General features: G+C 51.8%; 1 protein-coding gene across 5 annotated transcripts in view; it reads left to right on the top strand.

The window, feature by feature from the left end:
- The window catches only part of PLEKHA1 (pleckstrin homology domain containing A1), a 34,734-nt gene extending 13,155 nt beyond the window's left edge, over positions 1 to 21,579 (top strand). For 2 of the 5 annotated variants that reach the window (XM_087824056.1, XM_016207132.2), the window contains exons 4-12: positions 1,997 to 2,042; positions 3,650 to 3,747; positions 7,816 to 7,941; positions 9,055 to 9,198; positions 10,573 to 10,641; positions 14,534 to 14,598; positions 15,191 to 15,254; positions 16,637 to 16,726; positions 19,004 to 21,579. In XM_087824056.1, the coding sequence (XP_087680182.1) occupies positions 1,997 to 2,042; positions 3,650 to 3,747; positions 7,816 to 7,941; positions 9,055 to 9,198; positions 10,573 to 10,641; positions 14,534 to 14,598; positions 15,191 to 15,254; positions 16,637 to 16,726; positions 19,004 to 19,309 (1,008 nt within the window). In that variant the 3' untranslated portion in view covers positions 19,310 to 21,579. Of the gene's footprint in view, positions 1 to 1,996; positions 2,043 to 3,649; positions 3,748 to 7,815; positions 7,942 to 9,054; positions 9,199 to 10,572; positions 10,642 to 14,533; positions 14,599 to 15,190; positions 15,255 to 16,636; positions 16,727 to 17,819; positions 17,861 to 19,003 lie in introns of all 5 variants that reach the window. The other 3 variants (XM_087824058.1, XM_087824059.1, XM_087824060.1) reach the window with 3 other exon arrangements.
- Positions 21,580 to 26,938: the final 5,359 nt, after the last annotated feature.

The raw sequence follows: 26,938 nt of genomic DNA, 5'->3' as shown, positions 1-26,938 counted from the left end.
CGTTAGGTTCTGTCTCTGGAAAACGGGAAGGTTTTTCTAAGTCTGTTGTATTTATTTGAACTGCTTTTAATTTTTAATTCCATTACTTTTACTTTTTGTTTCTTTATGTTTTATTTTGAGGAAAATATGGACCATCTTTATGATGAAAGAATGATTTTTCCCCTCATTTCACTTTCTACTGATGTCTGTTTTTTGGTTTGCTGACTTTTCCGGCATTGTTTCAGTACTTGTGTTTCTTTTCAAAAGTTTAGATTTGGTAACGTCAGGTAGGTTTTACCCTGTGCGTTTTCTTGTGTTTTACACAAAGTAATGCTTTTGCTGGTGACTTAAGATGTGGGATGTGAAAAGTAGCAACAGAATGATTAAGAAATATGCTTATGCAACTATTACGCATGCATGGGATTGTTGGCGGAGATCTCCAACGGGGGACCAGTTTACAAGTGTGTCTCTGTTTAAGAGACATTTTATATTTTAACAATAGAGCTATTCATTCTCATTGACAAAAGAATTAGCCCTTGGACACTAAAGATTACATATTTATAGGGAAACATTTTATGTTAAAGCCATATAATGTAAATTTATGAGACAGATATTGTTTAAATTTATACCTCAAGTGTCCCTGTAAATGAAGACATTTAATAAATGCTTCAGGGTAGCTTGCAGCTTAAACTCCATACCGACTATATAATTAGGAAGCATGGGATTGCATGGTGAAGCTCTGGACCCCAGTTCGCTTGACTGTCTCTGTCACGTGCACTGTGACCTGTGCCGCGGCGTAAACGTGCCGCCGGCACCTGTGACCCTCGGTGACGTGGGTGGAGAGGCCTGTTTCACTGCAACGGGCAGTGGAGGGAGAGGTTGCCCTTCGGCTTGTGCCCTTACAGCTGCTTATTGCCTGGTCTTTTTAAAAATGGGCGCCCCTTTTTTTTTTTCCGAGGTAAAATGTGCTTTTGTTTTTTTCTTTATATTGGCACTTTATTTGTGCTTTATTTTAATCAAGGATTGCTTTCCTTTTTAAAATTTTTATTTTTTTCAGGTACAGTTTACAGTCAGTACTATTTCATGTTGGTTTCAGGTAGAAAAACGGGAGCTCTTTTTACAAATAAACTATTAACTAAGCAAGGAGGCTGCCTGGCAGCTGCTGTCCCTTTCTCCATTGCTTCCCTTTTAAAATGGGACCTTCCCTGTGTAGTTCTGCTGACTTTCATCCCTGTCCCGCAGCTTACGGAAGTTTGGACGGTACAGTTTGTGCTCACTTTAGACCTGCCGCTTTTTCCCGAATTTATTCCTGGAACAAACGCTAGTGTGACTCACAGCTGGGAGTTGATAGTTGAGATCAGTCAGGAACCCAGACTTGGAGTTCTTCTTGGACGTGCAAACAGTGCCGCGGTTTTAAGTTGACTCTGGGCAGCAGCCTGGCAGCGGCCGTGACGGGGCCTCCGGGAGAGCTGCTCCCTGAAGGGCCGGCGGCCGGCAGGTGCGGCTCCTGCTGCACCTTCCAGAAGGAATAACGGGACCCTGTTGTCCCAGGGTGTCCTCAGGCCTCACGGCCGGGCACTGCCGTCTGGATTTTGGTCTTTCCGAAGTGTACCCTTGCCCACCATCGCCTTCTCTCGCTGTTCACGGCTAATTTAGAAATACACGGCTTGGGAAGAATTCATAGTAGTGTAGAGGTACTTTTCAAAATACGTTAAACTAAAAATATTTATATGTGTGACATAAAACTTAGTCATTTACTTTCAACTTTGCATTTCCTTTGGGAGAAGACATGTTTGTCCCGAGAGAACGTGGAAGCACCGCTTGTCGCCAACACTCAGCGTCGGGACCCAGGGCCCGAGTGACTTGCGGTTCTTTTCCAGCCCCTCGGGCGGGACTCCAGTTTCAGATCCGTGGCTGGGTGCACGGTCGCTGGGAGAGCGTCCGCAGTGCTCAAGGCTGGTGTGGTGCCAGGAGCGAGTGACCGTCTCTCTCTCTCTCTCTCTCTCTCTCTCGTTAGGTTAGCGATGCCACCAAGCTACGGCCAAAGGCGGAGTTCTGCTTTGGTAAGTGGCCGTGTTTTATATGTTGGTTATTTTAAGTTAGACTAATATAATTACTTCATCTTGTAAAAGGAAACAGTTGCCAAAAACCGCACAACACAAACCCGAGGGCTAACGGGTTATTCTGAGGCAGGTTCCCCCGAAACTGCCATCAGGTGAGGGAATAAAACGGCTGCCCCCTGCCCCCTGTCACAGCCCCCCCCCCCCCCCCGCCAGTGTGTGGTCATCATCTGGGTCTCCATCGTGACCACTCTCCAGCGAGACTTCAGGACATTATTTACTTCCTGCCGTGTTAAATGTATAAGGAATGAAAGGGTTTGATCTCCAGCTTGTGGGTGATGAAAGGTTTACAGAATCTGGTTAACTCTTCGTGGACGCTCAGTGAACGTCTGACACACCCCCACCCCAGGCAGACGCAGGCACCGGACAGCGTTGGGGAAGCAGCAGCGACGAGGCACCAAAACCAGGGACGCACGGCCTTTAGTCCCAACTTGCACGTGGCTGAGCCTGGCAGCCACCCTTCCCCATCCCAGCAAGAAACGGCATTTGTAGCATCTCCAGAATTCTGTGCGTGGGGACGCTTGTCCCAGAGAAGCGGGGAGATGAGGCCTGGAACTGAAAATGGGATGAAATGAGTCTGCACACAGAGTGCCGCCCTTTCCTGTGTCCAGCCCCAGGGCGCCGGCACTGGCTGGAGGGTCCGGCGGGAAGACACCGCACCGGCCATTCCCAGCCCTGGAGGTTTGCCGCAGGGAATTGCGTATTCACGTGGGGGAAGCTGAGAGCACAGAGGGAGTGCAGAAGGGACCCACAGGCTAGAAACTGCCCGAAGCAGCTGCCACCCTGGGGCTGGGGGCAGTGGGAGAGGTGGTGTCACCGCCGGGGAGGGGCCACTGTGGAGCCAGTGAGGGACACCTGCTGGGTGCCAGGCCCTGTAGGGAGCAGACCAGCTGGTTGTGTGCTGCTGCTGCTGCGAGAGTCCCCGCTCCTCCTCTGTCCCACCCACCCACCTCCCATCGGTACGTCCTGTTGGCGGATGCGACCTGAGCGCGCAGGGGAGTCTCGGAAACGCCGTTGCCGACTCCCAGCCCCTGCGTCCCGGAGCCTTGGAGTGAGAACAGGGGACTTGGCCCCACAGGTGCTGGGGGGCAGTGCTGGTGAGGAGCGCAAAGGGACCCAACCTCTGGGAAGACAGTGCGCCAGGATCTGTGAAAATACTATGAATTCCCTTTGATCCAGCAAGCCTGTGTTCAGAAACTTACCCTATAGAAATATCCTGGCCCAGGTGTGGAGAAATGTACGTGTATGGTGTTTCATTGGGATGTTTTGTACAATATCAACAGTTGGAAATGGCCTAAGTGTCCATCATTTGGGGATGGGCTGAATATATTGTGGTGTCTTTGTTGACTGAAAGACCTGACCATTGAAAGAAGAACTTCACCCTCATTACTGAGTGATAACAGCAGCGCCTGTGCTGTATGTGGGGTAACATTTGTCAAATCCCAGAGCCACAGAATTGAACCTAGCGTGGTTTTTCAGCGGCTACAAACATAAACTTAGAGGTAAAAAATGCAGAATTTCACGTGTTGCGGTTTATTTTCTCTCAACAGTCATGAACGCGGGCATGCGGAAGTACTTCCTGCAAGCTAACGACCAGCAGGACCTGGTAGAGTGGGTGAATGTGTTGAACAAAGCTATAAAAATTACAGTAAGTGTATTTTAAGGGAATCTTGACGTTTTGAAACACACCTGCTGAGTGATAACTGAATCACCAATAGTCTGCACGCTCCAAGTTGATTGAATAAACAGGTTTATAGCGTGAGCACATTTTCTTGTACGTGGTGACTGTGGCCCCTAAAGTCAGCCCATAAGTGGTTTTCCGCCCTTTCTGTGTTGCTGTATTTGAGCCACTGCTTACAGCAGGGTTTCTGGGGGGCGTGCACGGTGGGGCTCCACCGTGAGGATGTGTCGTTTTCTCCGAGTAACAGGCTTCCTGCCAGCCGCCCGGGTGACAGGAGCAGGCTTGCCTGGGACTGCCCTTGGGTGGGGGGTGAAGGGCTCAGAGCTGAGGCCCAGGGTTAGGGACTGACCTGAGCAGCTGCTGCAGCCAGGGCGTGCTCATGGGGCCTTAGGGAGTTTGTCTCGGGCTCTGAACTTCTCCCCTTGCACTCACTTGTCCCCTTGCACTCACTTGTCCCCTTGCACCCACGTCTCCCCTTGTACCCACGTCTCCCCTTGCACCCACGTCTCCCCTTGTACCCACGTCTCCCCTTGTACCCACGTCTCCCCTTGCACCCACGTCTCCCCTTGCACCCACGTCTCCCCTTGTACCCACGTCTCCCCTTGCACCCACGTCTCCCCTTGTACCCACGTCTCCCCTTGTACCCACGTCTCCCCTTGCACCCACGTCTCCCCTTCATCCCCTCTGCCTCCCAGAGCTTGCTGCCCTCTCATCGTTGTCTGTGCTGTAACATCTTCTCCCACCCAGCTCCTCTGTCTGGTTTTCTGAGGAACATGGGTGCGTGTTGATTGTTTACCGTGCTCCAGGCCTGCGCTCAGGTTTACCTGAGTCGTGGAAACACCAGGCTTAGAAGGATTCGTGTTTACAGGTTTCACAGCTGGTGAGTGGCGCTGCGAGCTGGGCCCAGGCTGCTGGGTGGCGGAGCCGCACTGAGCTCGGCTCCTGGCCGCTGCCTCTCTGCCCCTCACTCAAAAGCCGACTTTTCTCAGAGGGCGGACAGCTGGTGGTGGGAGCAGGGAAGCAGGTTCTGACCCCTGGTTGTGCTTCTTACCTTTTCCTCTTTAAACGCTGGCAAAGGGGCCCATAGGAGGCCACATGCAAAGGGGCAGGGAGGAGTCCTGTGTGAGCCGGTGGGGTCCCTAAAGTGCAGTTATCTTACCCCAAACAACTCTCTCAAAACACACGCCCGGAAAGTCAAGTGTGTTGGAGCCTTTGCGCCACAGCACAGTGAGGAGTTAATGCAGCGGAGGCTGGTCCCCGAGTTGGTGGGCGTTCCGTCCTGCGCCAGGCAGCCTGTCACCACGTGACAAACGCCCACGCCCGGCCGCCGAGCCGCAGGCAGCAGAAGTTATTTTAGGTTCATGCGCTTTCAAGAAAGCGATTTTTAAACTGATTCAGCAGCATGTTCCTGAAAGGTCTCCACTGGTTGTTTTCAACCCTCCTAGTTAACATTCCCTACGTGGAAAATTCCCTCGGAAAGACGGCTAGTGACCGCCAGTTAACGCGCGGGTTACAGTTGCCTGATGCGCAGCACAGGCTCCTTTCGCTTTAAGGGAAGAGCCGTGGGAGGTCTCGGGGCTCCCTCCGGAACTGAGGGGCTGAGCCCCTGAAGCCAGCCTGTCTTTGACACTCGCTATCTGCCTAGTGAGTCACTTTTCTGATTCTCATTGGTCGGCTGGCTATTTTTTTTCTTCTTGGTCCTAAAACTGTTCATTTTAATGGCTGAATTTAGACTAATTTTTATTAGAATTTTTAAGGGAGTTATATTCCTGGATAATCTGCTTATGTTTTTCTTGTTCTTAGGGAAAAGGTGATTATAATTTATCTAATTTTTATTATAAAATGCAGTTCTGAGTTAACTCTTGAATTCCAACATGGGACTTATGCTATATTTAGCATTTTATTTTATTATAAGGACAAATTAGAAGTAGTGGGCTTAATAGTTAAGCTTAGGCAAGGGTTTTTAATATACTGTCATCTCTGGAAGGAAAAATGGAGAGACCAGTGTAAGTTCCAGTGTGTTTTAGGGTGATGTTAAAGGTTCTCCGTAGGCGGTTCTCATGCGTGACTGAGCCCTCAGCCTCGGGAAGGGAGCGACTGCTCTTCCGTGGGCCCCGTTTAGCGCACGTTTCAGCTGATACAGTGACTGGGTCATTTTCTCTCTGGTTTCAGATTCTCTTGGTGCTATTTTCTGTTTTTAAAGGGATAACTTGTTCACATTTTCTCAGTCAAAATAATCTAAATACGAGATGCTGCTCATGAGGAAACACCGTGGGCTTCCCGAGGGAATTGTTTCCCGGGGTCTGTCCTTGGAGCCCTTTCACTCTTAAGCGTCTGTGTGGATCTTGTCAAGTAAAGTTTGTCCCCTGTTGTACTGCTCAGAAAGCCTCCCAAAGCCTCTAGAAACCCTCAGGAGAACCCCGGGGGCATTCCCTTCAGGAGCATCTCTCTCCCTTCCTCTCCTGTGTCTGTCTCTGTCTCTGTCTCTCTCTCTCTCGATTCTTCCCGGAGGAGAGAGGAGGGAGTCTCAGAAGTCACCCAAGAGACCAGTTATTATGCCCGTAAATTACATGTGTGTGGATTGGGTCCACTACAGCTCGGCGCAGAAGCCATGCTCAGCCTGTATTTTGCAAAAAGCTGCCTCGTCGAGCCTGGTCCGCAGGCCCCACTGAGCACCCCTTCTCCCCACACCTGGTCGAGTGGCCTCACCAAGGAGCCCAGGCTGGGAGCACTGATCCTCGGTGTGGCTCATGAGACGCCCACCTCGAAGTGTCTGTGTCCTGCTTAAAGCGCGCTTTCGTAGGCGGCTCTGTGGATTTACTGATCTGAGCTGCTGGGTGTGGAGCCTGGGAGTCGGCGTTTTTAGTAGTGTTCTGGTGGTGCTTCACACACGCTGAGAAAGCTGTGCTGCTTTGGAATCCTGGTAAATGGTTTGGGTCTTGAGTGCAGCGTGAGTGGTGCCCCCTGCATCTGTGCCAGGACCTGGGAGCAGAATTAACTGACAGAAGAGACATTTAATTTTAAATTAGATGTCTTTACACCAAGACTCCTGTGCTTGTCCGTAGTGTTTGTCACAATGTTTCTGGTAGATCCTCAGTGCCCTTTAAGTCATTGGAGAGATTAAATATCATGTGCAACATCGTAATTGGTGCTGGGCATGTTTTATTACATTTTATTCAGACCTTAAAAAGTTACTATTCAAATACTGACAACATGGAGCAGTCCACTGACGGAAATAGTGATTAACCGGCGCCTTGCTCCCGGGCCAGGCCGCGTGAGAACTAAAGTGTGTGTTGAACGTCGGCAGTGCCTCCAGGTCCGCCGTAGCGAGGTGTCCTACACGAAATCCCTGCATTGACAGTCACTGTTTTTTCTTGTGAGTGCTTTATCACTGATGCAGGTATTGGAATTGCTTTTTAAAATTCCTAATACGTGTTTTAAGTTATTTGAACATTTAGACTTATAATTTATGTTCAGTATTTTATTATTTTCCCCTGCTGATTTTAGATTCATCCATTGAGTCAGTCTTCTGACATTTATTGAATACTCGTATGTTTTCAGTGGTAGACTCTGTCCTAAAGCCAGTAGTGAAGAATATGTCACCACCCCTGTCCTCAGGGACGTGGCAGGGACGGGGTAGGAACAGAGGGAAGGAGAAGGTTCAGCGTGGAGCCGCGGGACAGTTAGGGCTCTCCGTGAGCAGGGGTGCGGTACAGCGGTTGAGCGTGGGCGGCGGGTACAGACTTGGCTGGAAGGCAGTGCGTCCCCGGCGCCTCCGAGCCTGTCGCTGCTGCAGCAAAGACCCTCCTGTGCAGAGGGCTGGGGGGGTGGAGTCGTACCTGCCCAAGTACGTAAACGATGTCTGCGTTATGAAGATGACTGGGATGGAAGAGTGCTGTGAGAACTTAAAGCGTCACATACAGGGTATTTATACGTGTTTTATGTAAATAGACGATTTAAGCTGGAAATTCTGTGATAAAAGAGGGTGTCATGTAATGCTGGCTGTGAAGCCATTCATTTCACTTACTGTCTTAGGTACCAAAGCAGGCAGACGCACAGCCTCACCCTGAGAACCCGGGTCGCCTCGGTGACTGCGGAAAGAAGCAGGTGTCCTACAGGACTGACATTGTCGGGGGGGTCCCCATCATCACCCCCACCCAGGTAATGAGCCCATTCTTCGTTGTGTGTGTGGGTTTCAGTATCGTTATCAAAACCAGGACGGCGCATCTTCTGAATTAGCACAGTAGTCAGTTAACACAGAAAACTTATATATTTGTTTCTTGTTTCAAAAGTGTGTTTAGTGTAAAAAAAAAAAAATTAGAAATCACAGATCAACAGAACTTCACTTTTCATGTTTTTCTGAGTCTGTCTTCCATGTGCTTTGGCCGCCAGAAGTGGAGATCTGACCAGACCCGCACAGCACAGGCTTGAACTGCGTGGTCCGTTTACGCGCAGGTTCTTTTCAGTAAATGCCTGTTCCGTGTCCGCGGGTGCCGAGGGCTGGCCGTCGGCCTGCTGTGGGCCCTTTCGGGGCTTGAGCGCCTGTGGGCTGGGTGTGTGCAGGGCGGGGGGACCATCCTCTGCAGATACTGAGGGACAGCTGAGTTTTGGGGCGTCCCTGACCCTGTGCTGCTCAGGGTCTGCTGTCCGCTGTAAACAGCTTTCCTCGCTCACAGCTCAGACATTTTTCATGTCAGAAATTATTCTCCACCCTGCTTAATGCCTGGAGCAGTTTTGGTGCTGGTGCTGTAAGAAAGGACTTTCAGAGGTCACGTGCCTGGGGGAAGTGTGAGCGGAGGACAGGCACCCTCGGGTGCAGGGACATGGCTCCCCGGGTGCAGGGACATGGATCCCTCGGGTGCAGGGACATGGCTCCCCAGGTGCAGGGACATGGATCCTTTGGGTGCAGGGACATGGCTCCCAGGGTGCAGGGACATGGATCCCTCAGGTGCAGGGACATGGCTCCCCGGGTGCAGGGACATGGATCCCTTGGGTGCAGGGTTGGTGGGCTCAGCAGCTGCCCCCGGAGCTGGGCGACCCTCTGACACTCCTGGCTGTTGGAGGAGCAGCTGTCACTCAAAGTACCGGGCTCTGTGCCCGTATCCAATCAGATTCCTGTCCCGGGTCAGTCGTGCACTTTAGGGAGCGGTCCCTGCCGCTCCAGGGCCCACCGCTCGAGGTTACTAGGACTTACCGCCTGTGTTTCCTGTGCTGGCGAGAGTGTGCTTCGAGGCCGAACACACAAGAAGGAATTTCTCTTTTGCTTCATTTCAGAAAGAAGAAGTTGGCGACTGTGCTGAAGGAGTGGACAGGAGTCACCTGAAGCGGTCCCAGAGCCACCTCCCTTACTTCTCTCCCAAGCCGCCCGCTGACAGCGCCGTCATCAAGGCCGGGTATTGTGTCAAACAGGGCGCCGTGGTGAGTGCTCAGCGACACGTGCAGCAGTGAGGACGCGCGTGGGTCAGCAGGCTCAGCGTCAAGTGCTCGTTGGTGAAAGACCCAAGTGAGAGGAGCACGCTGAGGACTCGGGGGGTGGGGTCAGGGTTACTCTGTGCTCCTGACGCAGGGCTGACGTTTACTTGGTCTGTGAGCAGCTGGTTAAATTAATACTTATTACCAATGACCTTCCGTTTTATTTATTCCAGGAAGTTTTTCTCTTGATCTCCTCCCCCATCCCACCTCCTTGGGAGTGGGTCAGGGAAAGAGCAGGGAGGAGGGGCAGGGAATGTGATGTGGGGCTGACCACAGTTGCAGCCCCGTGACCTTGGGCTACTCAACCTCTCAGCCTCGCAGTTTCTTTTGAAGGAAAGTCATATTATAAAACCTTCCGCCCAGAGGTTTTTTGAAAGGTGTAGGTGCGAGCCCTGGGTGCAGCACCTGGCCCTGGGGAGGCGCTCGTGCCATTCGCCCAGGCGGCCTCCACGGCCAGGGCCGGGGCAGAGAGCGGCAGGAAGAGCAGGTCAGCTCACCCGTGTTTCCAAGGTCCCGAAGGACCTTCCTGATGCGGGAGTCACTCTGTCTGTGAGAACTGAACCTTCAGAGTTTCATAAGAAATAAACGAAGCTTTCAAGTAAAATGCTGAAACTCCTGGCAGTTTCTTTGCCGTCACCTCTGATTAGCTTAGTCGGTCAGCCAGGGGATGGTTCTTTTGGTCCCAGCACCTGACTCCTTAGGGCGAGGGGAGCGAGCGGAGGGCTGGAGGCTTCTCGCTCTGCCCTGGCCGCAGGTGAGGCCCGTCCGCAGGCCGTGACTCACCTGCGTGTTCGGGCTTTTACCAGATGGTCCTTTCTTTTTGTTTTACCCTGAAGTCTGAAATACCAACCCGTAGAAATACCGGCGTGCTCCCACAAAAACTGTGTTTCAGGGGCAAAAACGTTTGCACAGAGTAGGTCCACTCTATTAAATACGTGCTGTTTTACTACTAAGTGTAAAGCACCTGGAGCGGGGTCCGCTGTGGTTTAGTAGCATTTCCTGTCTCGCTCTTGAACTCTTGAGAGCATCTGTTCTGTGGGGCTGGGGGTGGGGTCGACGGGGAAGAGCTTTTTTTTTAACTTTTAGAGCATTAGAGACTCGATACTTTGTTACACGAGCGCGTTACAGGCCGGGAGCCGCTGCTGCTGCGTTAGGAGCTGGAGGCGGTTCCACGTCTCCCGGGGGGGGGGGGGGGGGGGGGGGGGCAGCTGCCTCCTTAGGGTCCAGGGGTCAGCTGGGCCCCTGGAGATTCGTTAAATGCTTATTGACGTTGGACATCCTTAGAAGCAGCAGCCTCACGTCTGTGTTCGTCTCTGGCAGATGAAAAACTGGAAGAGAAGATATTTTCAGCTGGATGAAAACACAATAGGCTACTTCAAGTCCGAGCTGGTACGTGGCTTTGTCGTAAACGCTGCTTTTCAGTGTCTGGGAAGCATCACGGGGCTTTCATATTCATAGATACCTGGTTTCTTGTCCCGTTTTCTGTTCTTAAAATAATGAAAATCTGGTTTGAGAGCATCACACAGTTCAGATTTTGCTGTGATGCTTCTGGGGAGTGGTGTTTTGTTAAATATAGTCTGAGATAAAAAGATCACGCTTTCCAGGGCGGTTCACCTTGAGAGAATTAAAAACGCCAGAGCCCCTCCGTCGACACGTTCCCTGGAGGGGCCCTGGGGGGCGGGAGGGAGGAGCGGCCCTGGAGGTCAGCGTTCAGCCCCCCGCATGTCTGCCTTTCCTCCCTCCCCTCTCCGCTGCTCTCTTCCTGCCAGATGTTTTTGTTCTTTCTGGAGGTAGAATCAGAGATGGAAATTCTCTCTGTCGTTGGTTCGAGTCACACCTTTATTTAAACCACGCTCGTCCCGTGGCCTGAGCCGTGCAGTCGGCGGCTGGGAGAGGTGGGTGCCGTTCACACACCCGCCAGCCTCCCCTTGTTTTGGGGGACTCTGAGGGGACCATGCTCTCTGTTTGAGTGAAGGCGCCGGGACAGCGCTGCCCGGGGGGAATGTTTTGTGTGCGGCCGCCAGGCCTGCTGAGCCCTGGGAACGTGGCTAGTGGGACTGAGGAACCCGACGGACTTAATTGTAAAACTAAAACTGATTGTATTTAAATAGCTACACGTGGCTAGTGGCTGCCGTACTGGACGACAGAGCCCTAGAGAAGAGGAGGGGACTCTTCTGAGACCCCGCTCAGGCGTCTGTCCTGGAAGCTCTGACGTGGACCTGCTGCCCCTCACGCCCGCGGTGCCCGGTTCCCACTGTCCCGGTGCCCCGCTGGGTCGTGCCATGGTGTGTGAGCCCGTTTATCGGGCCGTGACACGAGCCGCTTTGGCGCTCACTTCCTTTTACCCTTTTATGAATGCAGCTCTGGTACTTGGTAGGTCATCAGTCGGTGCTTTTGAAGGAGTGAGAAATGACAGAGCATAGCAGGGAGAGCCGCGTTCGCGGACCTTCCCCAAGCTTCAGGTCCTGGGAGCCTCGACTGGGAGGACTGGTTACTTGGCTCAGAGCCCGGCCTTGGTCTCTCACTTGGGAGGCTGCACGTGCGTTTGGTTGGCAGGTCGGTTCCTTGCTTTTAGTTAAAGCCGGTTCTCTTGGGGAGAGTCAGGCATGCAGCCCATGGTCATCGAGCTCCATCCCCCGGACACTGTCCTAGGAACTGGGAATAACAGTCAGCGACATGCCTCGGCAGTTCCGTTTTGCCAGAGAAGTTGACATGTCCCTGACACTCACAGTAATTGTAGTAATTATTAGAGAAATATTTACTAAGTTTTGAAAACCTGCACATGGATGTTATGCTATAAAATCTGAGACAAAGAACACTGAACTGTCACAGGAGGTAGGGAAATACACGTGTTTAGGAATACGATAATTAGTTAGAAAACAGATAAAGCTAAAACACTAAACAGAATGACTGCCCTTTACCAGTTCTCAGGTGCACCCCTGGGCTTTCCTGAAGTCTCAGGGAGCCCTAGAGCTGCTGTGGGCGAGGGGCAGTCAGGAGGCAGCTGTGCTGGGGTTGCCGTGGTTGCAGGCACACAGCATCCTGGGTTCGGTCCAGGGGACACCAGCCTCCAAACCTCCAGGAAGGGGGCTGCCGCCTGCGGGGGAGTCTCAGGGACCCGTGAGAGAGGCTTAAGAGATGGCCTGGAGTGGACAGCGGCGGTGCTGATGGCGCCTGATCAGAAAGCGACTCGGGAGAGCTGGAACCTGGCCATGAGTTTTAAGAAACCGTAACCAATCTATTTTGCTCATGTATTTTTACATATGCTCAAGAATGAGATACGGTAAAATGGATGTTTAAAGTATAAAAGGCTCTTTGACAAACTATGTGGGGAAACTATCTGGTAGAAAATGAGGAAAAGACATGAAGAGACAATTAATTTACAAAGAAATTAAAATGGTCCTTAAACATAAAAAGATATTTTATAACATCACTTGTAATTAGAGAAGCGCCAATTTTAAAAAAACCACAGAAATATTATGTCTTGTCTCTCATGAGAAAGCCGTGGCTGAGTGAACAGATGGGCATCTCCGCTCTAACCAGGGCCCCCGGGGACGTGGCGGGTTTCAGAGCTGGGGCGGGGACCGTGCGAGCTGAGCCCATGCAGAACATCTGGCTCTGATGGAAAACAAGGAAGTGGCTCAGAAGTAACGGGGACGCGTCAAAAGGACACTGGAGCCAGCTTGAAACTCAGACAGTTTGAGCAAGAAAAATAAATGATGATAACGGGGTATAGCTCAGAGCTCAGTGAGTCGTTAATAAACAGGGAAGCATTCTCTTCGAGTAGAATTCCAGCTCACCTATGTAGGTGAGCTCACTGGCTAGAAAAGTCACCACTTGGCAGCCACTGGAGTAATGGTGATTTTAGGCGAAAATCCTCAACGTTGGGTAAATCTAGAGGGCAAAACTAGGGTGGGACTCTGGGTGCCACAGAGGCTCCAAGAGTCTCCCCACAGGCCTCTAATAGTGACAGGGAGGCAAGAGCAATTTTACAGTTACTGGCAGGCGTGACCTTAGCAGGAGATCGGGGTTAGCGCACGAGCGATGGGACCGACCACTGTCATGCACCTGAGTCGTGCGCTGAGAGGGACGCGGCTTCCTGCCCAAACCGCACAACCTGAGTCTGAGCACGTCAACATCAGACAGACCCAGCGAGGGGCATACGCAATAGCTGGCCTGGCTTTTCAAAACTTAAGGGTCAAGGAAGGCTGGAGAGCTGTTCCCCAGTAAAGGAGCCTCAGACGTGACAGCTAAGTAGAACCCTAGACGGAAAGGACACGGTGTTCCTCTTGCTGAAAAGTGCTGGTGGGGCAGCGAGTGAACCCCGAGGGTGGTGTGTATTCGGGAGCAGTGTGGCACCATGTGGAGTGTGGCACCATGTGGAGTGTGGCACCATGTGGAGTGTCTGGGCTTCCCGACCGTACTGTGGTTGTGCAGTCGGAGAACATTCTTGTTTCATGAAATAGCACTGAAGCCTTTAGTAGTAAAAATGTATCCCATCCACAGCTGCCTTCAAATGACTGCACCGTAGTCACACACACACAGTGATTCAGCGAATGCAACATAGTAACACAGCGTACAGAAATTTTTAGTCTGAAATTATTTAAAAATGGGCTGTTCTGTAAAACTTTAGAGAAAGATTTGTGATTTTAAAAAGCGTTCAGCGCGGTTTCCTTTTTTCCTTAGTGTTCATAAAATAACGGCGGGCCAGCCCCATGATGCCAGTCAGTGAAGTGCAGCATGTAGTCTTTATGGAGCGTAGAGCACGAGGATTGTGCTGTCGGGAACTAGTTATGTCCTGTCTGTGTGTCTTCAGCCCGGTTTTGTAACCTCAGGTCAGGTACTTGACGTGTTTACCCCTCAGTGTCCTTGGGGGAGTAATAGTGCGTGTTGTAGGGTTGTGGGAAGTTTGAGATAACACTTAAAATCTAGCAGATGTCCTGGCACTCGGTAAATGTTCAGTAAACTGTGCTTGTTGAAATAATGTGTTCATATAAAAATGTTACTCTTAAAATAGGCATGTAACTCAGAGGAGCTGGGCACTCACTGCTCAGCGCCTCCTCTATCCCCAGGGGAAGCTCTGCACTTACTGGCACAGGGGGTTGATCAGGGTCCGATGGTTGATGGCGTCATAGGCCACATTGTCACCGGGCCAGAAACAGCAGGAAAATGTGTCATGCGCCATGTCCTTGTTCAGGCCGCAGATCTCCAGATGAGACAACCAACCCTTGAGAGGATTTCAGGAATATGCTTCATGTATCTGTTTGCTTTTTTTTTCTAGGAAAAGGAGCCTCTCCGCGTGATACCCCTGAAAGAGGTTCATAAAGTGCAGGAGTGCAAGCAGAGGTGAGCGCCCTCCCATGGTGTTTTCTTGTTATTTATACACAGCAGTGCTTTAGTTTGGTTGATGTGCTTGCAGGTGATAGTTTTCTAGTCCTGTTTTCAGCTGCTTAGAGTTGGGAGATACTAGAACTTTCAAAACCCTCGGATTAAAGTACTGAGATTTTTTTTGTTTGAAAACTAAAAATTGGGAAACAATCCTTAAGCTTATTAATGGAAAGAAAAAAACTTCAATGTGAACGGCTTCTATGGTCTTGGACGGATTGGTGTGCTAGGATTTTAGCTTTTCGAGGCTGGTGCAGAAAGAGCCTTGTAAGAAACATGGTAACTGGGCAGCGTTTCTGTGAACAGACTCCCTTCTTCATGTTCAAAACCCTGACTTTTAAAGTAGTTTTATGTACCTGGTCTAGGATACACATACAATGTGTAAAGTTTAATACAAAAATAAGTTGAAAAAGTTGATAACTTGGTTTTGTTAAATCAGTGTGTTCCTCTAGGACTTACTTTCTTATTGGTGCATATTTGGTGTTGGGTAAATAAGTGAAAAAAGCCTATCAAGCAACTGCTGTTGAAGTCCCATGGAAATTTTTTGTTACAGTGACATAATGCTGAGGGACAACCTCTTTGAAATCGTAACATCGTCGCGAACCTTCTATGTGCAGGTGAGATACTTCCTTGAAGGTTATAGATCCTCTTACGGAAAGTAGTAATTTTAGAGGGGAAGTGAGCTTCTCGCTTATGAGAGTAAGTAAAAAATACGACAACTGCAATTCACCAAACAATGTTACATACGACTATTGGTCGGTCGCACGCTCAGCACACACGGGATCTTTGCTGAGTTAGTCGAATAGAACTGAGTCGCGCTTGGAGGAAGGGAAATGCCACCTGAACTTGTGGGCTGAGTGTGTGCTTTCCACTTGGATTCTCTTGGCACCTATTCTGGAGTTTGATTATTCCATTTGGGTAATTTTATAGAAGGGGGGCTCAGATACTAGACAGCAGGGCTTAGGGTCCCCCTGATGGTAGGTACGTCCTGCATTGGAGTTTAAAACGAACTCTTTACTCACCACATTAATTAATTTGGAATTTTTCTTTAAAGAACATTTGCTTATGTTTTATAAAACTTACGTATGCTTATTGCAGGAAGGGTGGTTTATAAAATACACAGAGTCCCCCATTCAGCAGCCGTCCTCACCTCTCGCTGCCTTTCTTGGGGCATCTGTTTTATAACAAGTGGAGTCACGTGGAATGTCGATTGTGTGCCCGGCCCGGAGGCTCCGCGGAGCCTGGGCCTTCTTCCTCCGTCGTTAGACTTGCTCTGTGCTGTCACGTGGATGTTCCACAGTTACGCTGCGTGTCTGCCCCTTAGTTGCTGATCGCTCATTTACATGGTTTTCTTACACTGACTGTGATAAGTCACGTGGTGGTGAACATTTTTGTGCATAAATTTGCCTGAATTTCTTACTTCAGGATGAGTTTCTAGATCGAGAGTAGCTGTTAGACCAGGGACCTTCGAAACCTTTATTTTGCCCAGCTGGTTTCTAGACGTGCCCTCCTATTGCAGTGAGTGAAGGTATATGTTTTACTTTTGCCTACGTTGAGTTTTTTTCTTTGAAAAATTATTCGTTATTATTATCGGTTCATAAATACTATCTTGTATCTTTAAAATTTTAAACTTGCCGATTGCAGAATCTAGAAGTTAAGGGCAGTTATCTCTGCGCCCCTCTGAGGGCCTGGTCCCATGGGGTTAAAGTCACAGGGAGGTTTGTGATTCACATGGGAAGCCAAGGTCCTGCTGAGGAATGGTCTGTGGACCGTGACCACCGGTACTTCTTTAGGGTTATGGAACTACGAGGAGTTAGTTCTAGAAAAATAATTTACTCAGCAAAACCTGGTTTAAAAGGGTGATTTCTAAAAGTTTTTTTAAATCATTGCCTTGGAATTATTTTGTCGTTCACACTTTATTGCTGAAGTGTGCGTGTTGGGTCTGTGGGTGCAGGAACTGATTTGAGGGGAAGGACTGACCGGCCCTTTCTCCCCTCAGGCCGACAGCCCTGAAGAGATGCACAGCTGGATCAAGGCCGTCTCGGGGGCCATCGTGGCGCAGCGGGGGCCCGGCCGGTCAGCGCCTTCCGTATGTTTCCTGTTCTCGGGGTGGTCCTCCCTCCGGCTCCCCCATTCTTTCAAACTATTTTCCTTTCTCTCCCCCTAATCCTCTGGTTTCTTTCTGAACTGAGGTGTATTTGCATGGTGACTTTCATACCCATTGGACTTGGGAAAAAGTGATGCATTTCTAATTCAGCGCTTCCCGGTAGCCGTAGGTGTCCGTGACTCCCGTGCGCTGCGCTGGGCAGGTGCCCCGGCAGGGCCGCTGGAGGACGGGCTCGCCGGGAGTCGGGATGTGGTGCAGCGACCAGGTGGTTCTCAGTGTAGCATGTGCCCTGTCGTCTGCGGATGCCCTGGCTTCCTCTTTGCTCCCTGTAATTTCACTCGGGGTCTCTTTGGCTTAATAGCCTTAGGACCATGGAGCAGCTGGAGCCCGAACTACAGCTGACCCTCCCGTCAGCGCCTCCCCTTCACGGTGTCTCCTCATTTCCTAGGATGTTGATTTAAAAGGCTGCTTTTGTTTACAGTCTTAACTGTCTTCGTGGTGGTATCACAGGGAGACAAACAGCTAAACATTCTCAGAAGTAGTGAGAAAGATGTTTTTCATGTTTAATTTCCACATTCGTGGACATCACAGGGGTAAGATTTGCCTTTAGAATACCCGGGGCGCCGGTCCCCGACGCAGAACCACGAGTTCTGAGGAGTGAACCGCTGCTCAGCCTGCGCAGTGTGGCGCCACCTGCAGCGAGACGGCCTTTGTTCCATCGCGATGCTGCGTTTTCCGCACCTGCCGTATTTTCCTGGTAGTAACGTAGTAACCACAGACCAGTAAACACAAATCCATCTTTCTCGTTTCCTAATCCAGTCCTCCTCCTGTCCTTTTCGTGACTCGAGCAGCTCCTTTCCTAGTGTGGGCCCGGTAGCTGCCTGTGTTTTGTGTGACCTTCAGCCGTCGAGTATGAGACCCTGCCAGCCCTGTCTGTCGGGAAGAGGGAGCTGAGAGGGCGCTGTGTGTGGTGCTTGTGGTGGGCAGGCGGGCTGTCCGGCTGTGACTCAGCACAGCTCTCCCCTCCCTCTCCCAGGTAGGTCAACGCTAACCTCAGCTTTGCCCTGTGTTCCAGATGCGGCAGGCCAGAAGGCTGTCGAACCCTTGTATACAGAGGTACACACCACGGACTGGTGCATGCGGCACGTATGTGGGCCCCGCTAGCGTGCCTTCTTACTAGAGGGCCGGACTCACTCACTGCTTACCACTCCCCTAGAAAGTTGAGTTAACGAGCTCCTCCGCAGTTACGTAGCCTTGTCAGCACTAACACGGCCGTCCCAGTCCCTTCATCGGGCTGGAGACGCGGTTAGAAAAAACTAATGAAAAGAAATTGAACTTTACTAACTACAAAAAGTCATCTTCTAAAAATTAATCCACTGAGTTGCCACAAGAGTTTAATCGCTGTGTTCTGTGTGCTTCCACGTTTTCCGTGTTACACCGCGGGACACGCGTCCCGGTTCCGATACGTGCGGGCCCCCGCCTGCCAGTGCGTTGGACACACTGCTGTGGTTTGCATGGCGTTAACCCTCGGTGACACTCCCACCTGGCGGGACTCGGTCGTGCTCACAGTTTGCAGCACTTGGTCTTCAGAGCCACTGCGGGTGGGTGAGCGCCGTGTGCCAGGAGCCACACAGTGGTGCCTGCGGGACGGTCATGTTCAAGGCGTCTGCAGATTGGACGAGTTAGAGGTACATTGAAATTGACACCCCCAGCTGGTCGTTACTTCACCACAGCGACTGTAGGTGCTTAAATCCGCACTCTGTTACCTCACGGCCTTAGGCCATCTGGATGGATGACGTTCAGAACCGAACATGCAGTTAAGTCAAAAATAAAGAGACCGTGCTTGTGGCCGCAGTGAAATTCGGGGCTTGTATGACACGTAAAGTACGTGGCTTAAACCCTCGTGCTGATGAAAACACATTAAATCAAGGGGTGAAGCTGCCGCCCTGTTAGGCCAGCTCAGCTGCAGTTGGCACTGCGCCCGCCCCAGGGTGCCCGGGTCCGGGCAGAGCCCCCGGCCGGCCTCGCCGACAGGACTGGCTCCCGGTGCAGGGGTTTGGCCGTCTGCTGTGCCCTCAGTCCCGCGGGGCGCTGCTCTGGGAGGACCTGCACACCTTTGCTGCATGGCTCCTGCTCCTGTGTGTGTGTGTTTTCTGCCTGTTTTTCAGAGAATAGTCTCGCACTGACTCACTAACCCTGTCCCGTCCCTGCCCGCGCCTGCCCGCGCCTGCCCGCGTCTGACCGCCTTCCTCTCCGCAGGAGCGTCCCACCTGTCCCGAGTCCAGGCCCGCGCTCCGCTCTGCCAGTGCCGTCGCCTCACGCCCCCCAGCCGCTCGCAGCCACTCTCTGGTCTCCAGCTGTGCCCTGGAGAAGCGAGGATTTTGCGAGTCTCTTGCCAAGGTCAAGCCAGGGAACCTCCAGGTCCAGACTGTCTCTGCAAGAGACCCAGCTCCCAAAGTGACTGGAAAAGCCCTGCCACAGCCTCCGAGTGAAAACGGCCCTCAGGAAAGCGACCGCGGCCCCGTGGACCTGGACGACGCGAGCCTCCCGGTCAGTGACGTGTGAGGCGGGAGCACCGGGGGCCCGCCCGCCTCGCCAGCCCCTCGGCTTCCTCCCGGAGGCTTCCAGCCAAAGATGAGAAAACGGTGACTTCATTTTAGCGCCTCCGTGGCGCGGCCTCGAGGATGTGCTCGTCCTAAGCTGGCGCAGCAGGGGTCCGGGGAGAGGCCAGGGAAGAAGGAAATCTGAGTGTCTACCTGTCTGAAGTGAATGAATACGTGTGTGTGATGTTTTTTCCTGGTGAATTTGACAATTTAAATGTTTATCAATTTAAAACATTGAAAATGCTTATTAATTATCCTGGTCATTTTAAAAATGCTACTATGACTTCCTTTTAGACGGTCGATACTTACAGTCCTACCGGTTAATGTTATTGAATGAAATGCTACCAGACGGACACCTGAGCCCACAGTGTGGTTTTGTCCTGTCTGTACCACGGTGGGCTGTTCTGACAGGTGACCCTGCCCGACGCCCTGGTCTGCAGGCGAGTGGTGAGCTTGGTGTAGAGGATATTGTTGGACTGACGGTGGTGGGGGTTGGGGGTTGTACTGGGTGGAGAAAAGGGGGAAAGTAAATTTTAAACAACTGCATCTTGGACATTTGCTTGGAAAGGTTGACGAGACTGGCAGTCATTGCTCTTCTCAGCGGACACGGGTGCAGAGTTTCTGGGAGCCCTGATTTGCTTGTGACAGTTTTCTACACTGTACAGTTCTTATTTCTGTATTGGGGTCTGTGAGAGGCCCCGAGTCTATATATAGACACTTCCCTCCCCCTGCGACGTGGCCTCAGCCTGTCACCAACAGCCTCTGTTCAAGTGCCTGTGTCTCGTCTCGTCACTGTGCGCGTCCTAGTGACTGGCTTCGACCATCAGGGTAAAACCGGGGGCCCGGTTCAGTGTCGAACAAGGTGCACCCTTTCATGGTAGAGATAGCGGATGCTGGGGCTCACTGCCTGTGCTGTGTGCTGCTTTAAAACGGGCCTGAGTGCACACTGAGTTGTGGGGACGGATAGCGACAAGCTCCTCTGGAAGTCCTAGCTCGAGCGGCTGGGCAACGGACCGGTTTGAGCGATGCCCTGCGGCCCCGTCCTAAACGCCTGCTTTAAAAATAGTCTTGAATGTCACATGCTGCTATTTTTATGACATTTTACCATTTTGTTTTGAATTCACACATGTCCTGTCTCCCCTGTTCATTTTCTAAGACGAGTTCTTGTCTGAGAGAGAGAGAGACAGACAGACAGATGCTTCCTGCTGCTGTGGTGGGTCCAGAGGCCACTGCATCACACTGGCTGCCCCAGCATCAGCCTCAAACCCAGAGGCGTCGAGCCTGCACCGCCTCCTCCTCCTCATAAGCTAATGGTTTTAAGGCTGCATTCAGAGTTTCCCTTCCGCAGCTGCACGTGGGAGCGATAGACCGAAAGGCTGCGAGCGGCTCTCGGTCTCCCCATCGTAGCCTCTCCCAGATTCAGAGCCCCGGGAGTGCCCGTGTGGACCGTGTGACGTTCAGGAGCCTCAGGCCGAGCTCTCGCAGCAGCTTCCACATCGCATGTCTGTTTGGTGTATTTTGGTAATTTGGTATATTTCATAGCGGCAAAGTACTTTCTCTATTTTGGGACTTTCTATGGAACTACCCTTGTACTCAGTAGCATAGGAAAATGTTCTTGTGATTTCTGGGGTCCTCTGATATTTATCTCAATCCTTTTATAATTCTATGAAAATTATTTAATATTTTAAAACTTACACTTTTCTTGTAAATATATCACATCTGAGTTGTCAAATTACTTTGAACACCCTCCTGTTTGCTGCATTTTTTCTGTACCCGTAAACGTGTCTTCAGAGCGGGACCCTGTGTGCTCCCGTGTTTACTTCACCTGCCGCCTTGCCGTGTCCCGTGGTGGAGTCGAAACGACCCACGAACAAACTGCTCAGAATTAACTCTAAGGTTTCCTGTTGCTCTGGCTGTGCCCTTGTGTGAACAGGTAAATAGAACCAGTACAAACGCCTTTGGTTAATTGACTTGAATGTATCTCCTTGAGGATGGGCTACTTGGTAACCTTCGAAACACACGGCCTGACGTGAAATTGCACAGGAAAAACCCAATCTAACCTGCTGGTGGCAGGAGGTCGCCGTTCGGTTCCCGGGTTGTGGGCTCCCATCCCCAGTGGAGGGGCTGGGGGCGCGCAGGAGGCAGCCAATCAGTGACTCTCATCGTTGATGTTTCTCTCTCTCCCTCTCCCTTCATCTCTCTGAAATCAATAAAAAATAAATAAAAAATGAATCTGGGGGAGAAAGCTTGATTACTTTGCTTAAGTGAAACATGTTCTCCAAAGCACAATTACGCGTCGGCTTCCGAGCCGTGTGAGTGGCCCGGGCTGCGGGCCGGGGGGTTGGTGCCGAGACTGGATGTGCCGGGGGCTGAGTGCAGAGGGCGTTGGTCCCCGGTGGGCTGTGGACAGACTCTCACCACACCCCTCCCCGCTGCTGTGTAGTCAGCGTCTGCTAATGGACCCCGTGTGGGTGCTTTTCTTTACCTGGTGCAACTTAATTTTCTTTCTCTGAAAAGTATTTTAAATGTTTTTAGTTTTTAAAAAAATGAAAGTTCTAAATTTTGCCGCTTTTACAAAAACAGAGATCCCTTCCTCAGCTGTCCTTTTGCTTCTGGTTGCTGTTCAGGAATTTTCCGTAAGTGGTGCTCAGACCTCTATCAGCCCTGGCGCAGTCGGTGAGGTGGGAGTGTTTGTATAGAAAGTGCAGTCGTGTCGCGGCCGAGTTCCAGGCCTGGCGGGAGGCTTCCTTGTCGGCAGGAGGGTTTGCCTGTCGCACAGCCGTGAAGAACACACGTTACAGGGTTTGTATTTTCCAAATTCGACTGTTAATGCAGATCCAAAAGGATGTCATTTTTTAGTGATTTTTTGAAAATTGTATTTTCCCAGCCTCACATGGGACATGTGTTGGAAATGCTGCCGAATCGGGGTTAGCATTTAATCTCAGTGCTGAAGTCCTAGTTTTCTGTTGTGACATTTACAGGGATGTGTCCTTACGGGTGGCGTCCCGGGGCGATGGCGCCACCTGCTGGCGGTCTCCCTGCTGAAGTTAAAGCAGTTTGGAGTCCAGTTCACTTTATTTTAATCATAGAAAATTAGAGGTCTGCAAATGACTTAGTTAAGCCCTTTTTGGAGGCAATTGTAGGTTCAACTCAGTAGTTATGAGAGAGCGACAGAGCTGTTGTATACCTTACTCCGTTTTCCCCGATGACAGCACTGAGAGACCAGTAAAATAACCAGGACATCGACCCTGATCCAGGCAGGACACCCGGCATCTGTCGTCACCAGGATCCCCCACGGCCGCCCTTTTATGTCCTACCCACCTCCCATTCTACAGGCTTGGAAATAAACGGAGTCACTTGCCCAAAATCTCGTTAGGTTTTATTTATTTTTAATTTTTATTTATTATTCGTTAGGTTTTAAACCCTATCTTCTTGATAAAGAGTTTTGGCTCCGAACCATTATGGGGTTGCTGCCTCAGTAGGTCTTGAAAACTACCCTCTGTTTATATTGTACTATCCCCAGGTTACTAAATGAGTTGAATTTTCATTCAATCTATTTTCAGCACTTTCCAGACGATAGATTTCTTTATACGTCTGTTTAAATTTAACATTTGAGAATCAGTAGTAAATGTGACCGTAACTTCCCTGAGAGATTTTACGCTCTGACATCTGACGGAGAGAGGTGTGTGACCTTTTCTGAGCAAGAGGCCTTTTGTTACCGAGTGTCCTGAAGATTTTACCAGGTAGCTTCTGCGAGGGACAGCGAATGGCCGTGGGACCACTGTCCCTGACAGCCCTGTTGGTAGAAACTGGAAAACCCTCCGAGTGGCTTTGTAGGTTCACCCTGAGAACCAACAGCAGCCTGATTAGCGCACTTTGGGGGAAACGAGCGCCCTCCGCCTCCCACCCTCCCCGTTCATTTTGGAAACTCCCTGCTGCCTCCTGGGACTCAGCGCGTCCGTCCCATCTCCCCGAAGCCCTCCCCAACTTCCCCGCTGGTGCTTTGGTCTCTACGCTCCCAGAGAAGTTTTTTTTTCTTTTGTCAATATCAGTAGTTTAAAATTTCTGAGAAAATGTCTCTTCCATCCTGTTTCTCCATACAATGTATTTTCACATCTGAGTGGAAACCTTGGACAGTTTTCCATTGTCCTTCAAACAGTAGCTGTCCCCTGGTCTCGGAGGCCTGGGGCCTGGCGCCCCCGGGGCCGCCTCCCTCCTGTTCTGGGCACCGGGCGAGGAGAGGAGCCGGATCTGGGACCAGCCCCACTGCAGCTCTGAGCCGCTGGGATTTGTGCTGACAGCGGGCTCCCCGTGATGGATTCTGGCCTTGGGCTGAGAGGTGCAACAGCCGCATGTGAAGTGGTTGCACCCAGCGGGTGCTTCATCCAGAAGAAATGCTTGAGTAGGTGCAGCCAGTAGTGTCAAGGGCTTCCTGGGGACACCCAGCTTTGCTGGACTTGTAACTGCGCAGAAACCTCGTTTCTTGACTGTAACCTTCCCTCGTTTCTTTATGACTCAAACTGGCCTCGCCCAGCACCTGACTCACCCACCCTCTCCCTTGGGCACTGAGTCCTCAGGACAGTGAGGTTCTGATGCGAATCAAATCATCTTAGGAACGTAGCCTCAGTCTGTTGACTCAGACATTCTCGGTCAAACTGGAGATAACATCAGGCCTCAGTTGTGTTTCAGCGCCAGGCCCAGGGACCCTGGCAGGACGTGAGTCACCGATCAGCTCCCCCTACCCTCCTACCGACCACTTAGTAGCGGCCACGACCCTGACCAGACCCTGAGTCCCTTAGTCACCACGATAATGATTTTCCCCATATAACCCCCAGGAGCCAGGTGTTCGGCGTGAGCTCACCTGTCTCGGGGCTGGGCCACTTCCTGAAAAGAAACCCTTCCTTCCTTCCTTTGCTGCTGACTCCTGCTCCTGCCTTATTGGGCTTTGATTCGTGCAGGAAAACGGACCCTTTCATCCCGTAGCAGACGCTGGAGAATAGAAATGAGTGGGGCGGGCACCCAGAAGTTACTTCCATGACAAGGCAGACGAACGGCCGCCTGGCGGAATGTGCCAGCTTATGGTGCAATAACCAAAGCTCGGCGGTGCACAGCCGTGAGGCCTGTTGGTCAGTTATGCTCTGTGTCCACTGTGATGTCCACAGCTCTGCCCTTCTCCCTGGGCCCCGGCGGCAAGGTGGCCATTCCCCAAACCAAAGCTCAGAAGACATCTACAGTGTAAGAGGTTTTCCTTTAAATTCAGATGGGGGTAAACAGAAAATTTTAACTCGCAAGCAAACCCCGCATTTCACTTGAGAGACACACAATCAACACTTCCTTCCACGTCTCAGTGGTTCCAACCTGGCCCAGTTCTGCCAGGTGTGGGCTCTGGCTGGGTGCTGGGAGGGGCGGTGACGCAGGTGCTGGTCCTCAGGGCACTACCTTCCGGCCCCGGCCCCTCCCTGAGGCCCGAGGACAGACGGGAGGCAAAGGGGTCAGGTGGGGAGCTCGGGCTCCTCTTCGGAGCTCCCGTGTTGTTGGCTCTCGGGCTTTGTTCCGTCCAGGTTTGCGTCTGAGGCTCGCTTTCCTCAACAACCAGGAGCAAACAGCACAGTTTTGCAGTTTTTAAAAAATTGTTTTTATTTTATTATTTTTTTAAATTCTTACCCAAGGGGTGAAGATATTTTTTCCATTGATTTTTAGAGTTGGAGGGGAGAGAGACAGACAGACACATGCAGCGAAGAGACAAATGGACTGGCTGCCTCCTGCTCTCACCCTGACCCACGGTGGAGATGGAACCTGCAACCGAGGTACATGCCCTTGAGTGGGAATCGAACCCGCAACCCTCCGGTGTACAGGCTGACGCCCTAACCGCTGAGCACAGATTTGCATCCTGCATGTCTTGCTCAGCTATCAGTATCCCCCCGGGGTGTTATTTTGCTTCCTCTCGAATCACAAACCAGGGACGCTGGGCCACGAGAGACGGTCTCCGAGCCGCCCTTGAGATGAGAAGGGCTGGGCTTCGGCCCCCATCAAGCGGCAGGTCTCAGTGACAGGAGCCTGGTGCAAAGGCAAGAGCTTGGCTTGCGGGCTGGTTTGGAAAAGGGAGAATTATTCTTTTTTAAAGGACTAGCAAGTTAATAACTGGGTGTCAGGCACTGGACTAGGCTTGCGGACCGAGAAACGGCACCGAGAAGGGGAGCCCGCTGGGGAGCGAGACTGACCTCCGCGACGCGAGGCGATGGGGCCCCGAGGACGCGTGGAGAAGGCCGTGGCCGCCCGCCCAGTGGAAAAGTACCTGGGCTGCGATTGTGATTCATCGGGGAGAAGGCCCGGCTGGGGCCACGCCATCGGCGCCGAGTGCCGGCAGCTGGAGGTCACATCAGCAATGGAACCAATTTAAGGGAAGAAAGTAAATGAAAATCAAGATACAAGTGGATTAACTTCCACGCTGGGCCTGGCTCCTGCTGTGAGCTGAGCTGCTAACTGGACAACGAGGAGGCCAGTGCCCACCGCATGGCTGGCGGTGGCTGGCGGTGGCTGGCACAATGGGCGAGTCAGGCTCTGGGTTCCGGGCACCTCCCAGCCCCTGGGGAGGGCGATGTGGAGCCCATCTGGACCCAGACTGGCTGGTTAAATCAGGGCTGTGAGCGGACAGATGGAATTCCCAGCCATGAGTCCCGGTCTCTCCGGAGTCGCCCTGGCATAGAGCTGCGGGGTGGTGTGAACGAGCATCCGCGGGCGTCAGTCCTCGGCAGCGGTCTGTCCGGGCCTCCGCCCTGCTGCTCCGGGCACCCCGGGCTCTTGACACAGGTGCTCAGTCGCACCCCCTAGAGGTGGTTTTGTTTTTTAAAGCAGCTTTATTGAGAGAGACCTCAAACACCATGCAATTTGCTCTGAAAAAGTACAAATTGGATGGTTTTTAGTGTATTCACAGGTGTGCGAAACCATCACCACAATCAATTTTAAAACATTTTCATCACCTCCGAAAGCAGCCCCTGCCCGTCAGCGATCACCTCTCTGTGCCCGCAGCCCCAGCCCTAAGCAGCCACCAACCTGTCTCTGCCTGTGAATCTCCCGGTTCCAGACATTTCACGTGAAAGGGATCACAGGATACGCGGCCTTTGGCGCCGGCTTCTTTCAGGAGGGCGCTGCTCTCGAGGGCCCCCCGCTGCGGCGTTTTCGGGCGCCTCCCCCTTTCTTCTGGCTAATACTCCACCGCAGGGCGATGTCGCATCGGCTGGGCTTGGGGCTCTTTCTGCCTTTGGGGATGGTGCCGCTTTGGCCTTCGGAGCGAGTTTCTGTGCGGGATGCGCTTTGCTTCTCCTGGGGATGCACCTGGGAGGGGGACCGCTGGGTGGCTCTAATTATGTGAGGCTGGGCCCGGCCGTGTTTCAAAGCAGCCGCACCGTGTCCCGCTCTCTCCTCACCGTGTGAGGCCCCCACTGCTCACGTTCGTGTCCTCTCAGGTTATCACCGGCCTTCGGTTCCAGCCAGTCTGGCGCGTGTGAAGCCGGGTCTCATGTGGACTTGCTGACAACCAGTGAGGTGAGCATCTCCTCCCGATTCCTGGCTCCTCTGAGCTCTTGATTCA

This window comes from Miniopterus natalensis, chromosome 14, assembly GCF_054644295.1.
Source record: "Miniopterus natalensis isolate mMinNat1 chromosome 14, mMinNat1.hap1, whole genome shotgun sequence".
Classification (NCBI taxonomy): domain Eukaryota; kingdom Metazoa; phylum Chordata; class Mammalia; order Chiroptera; family Miniopteridae; genus Miniopterus; species Miniopterus natalensis.
Note: the sequence above shows the minus strand (reverse complement) of the source record. Positions and strands in the feature narration are given on the sequence as shown.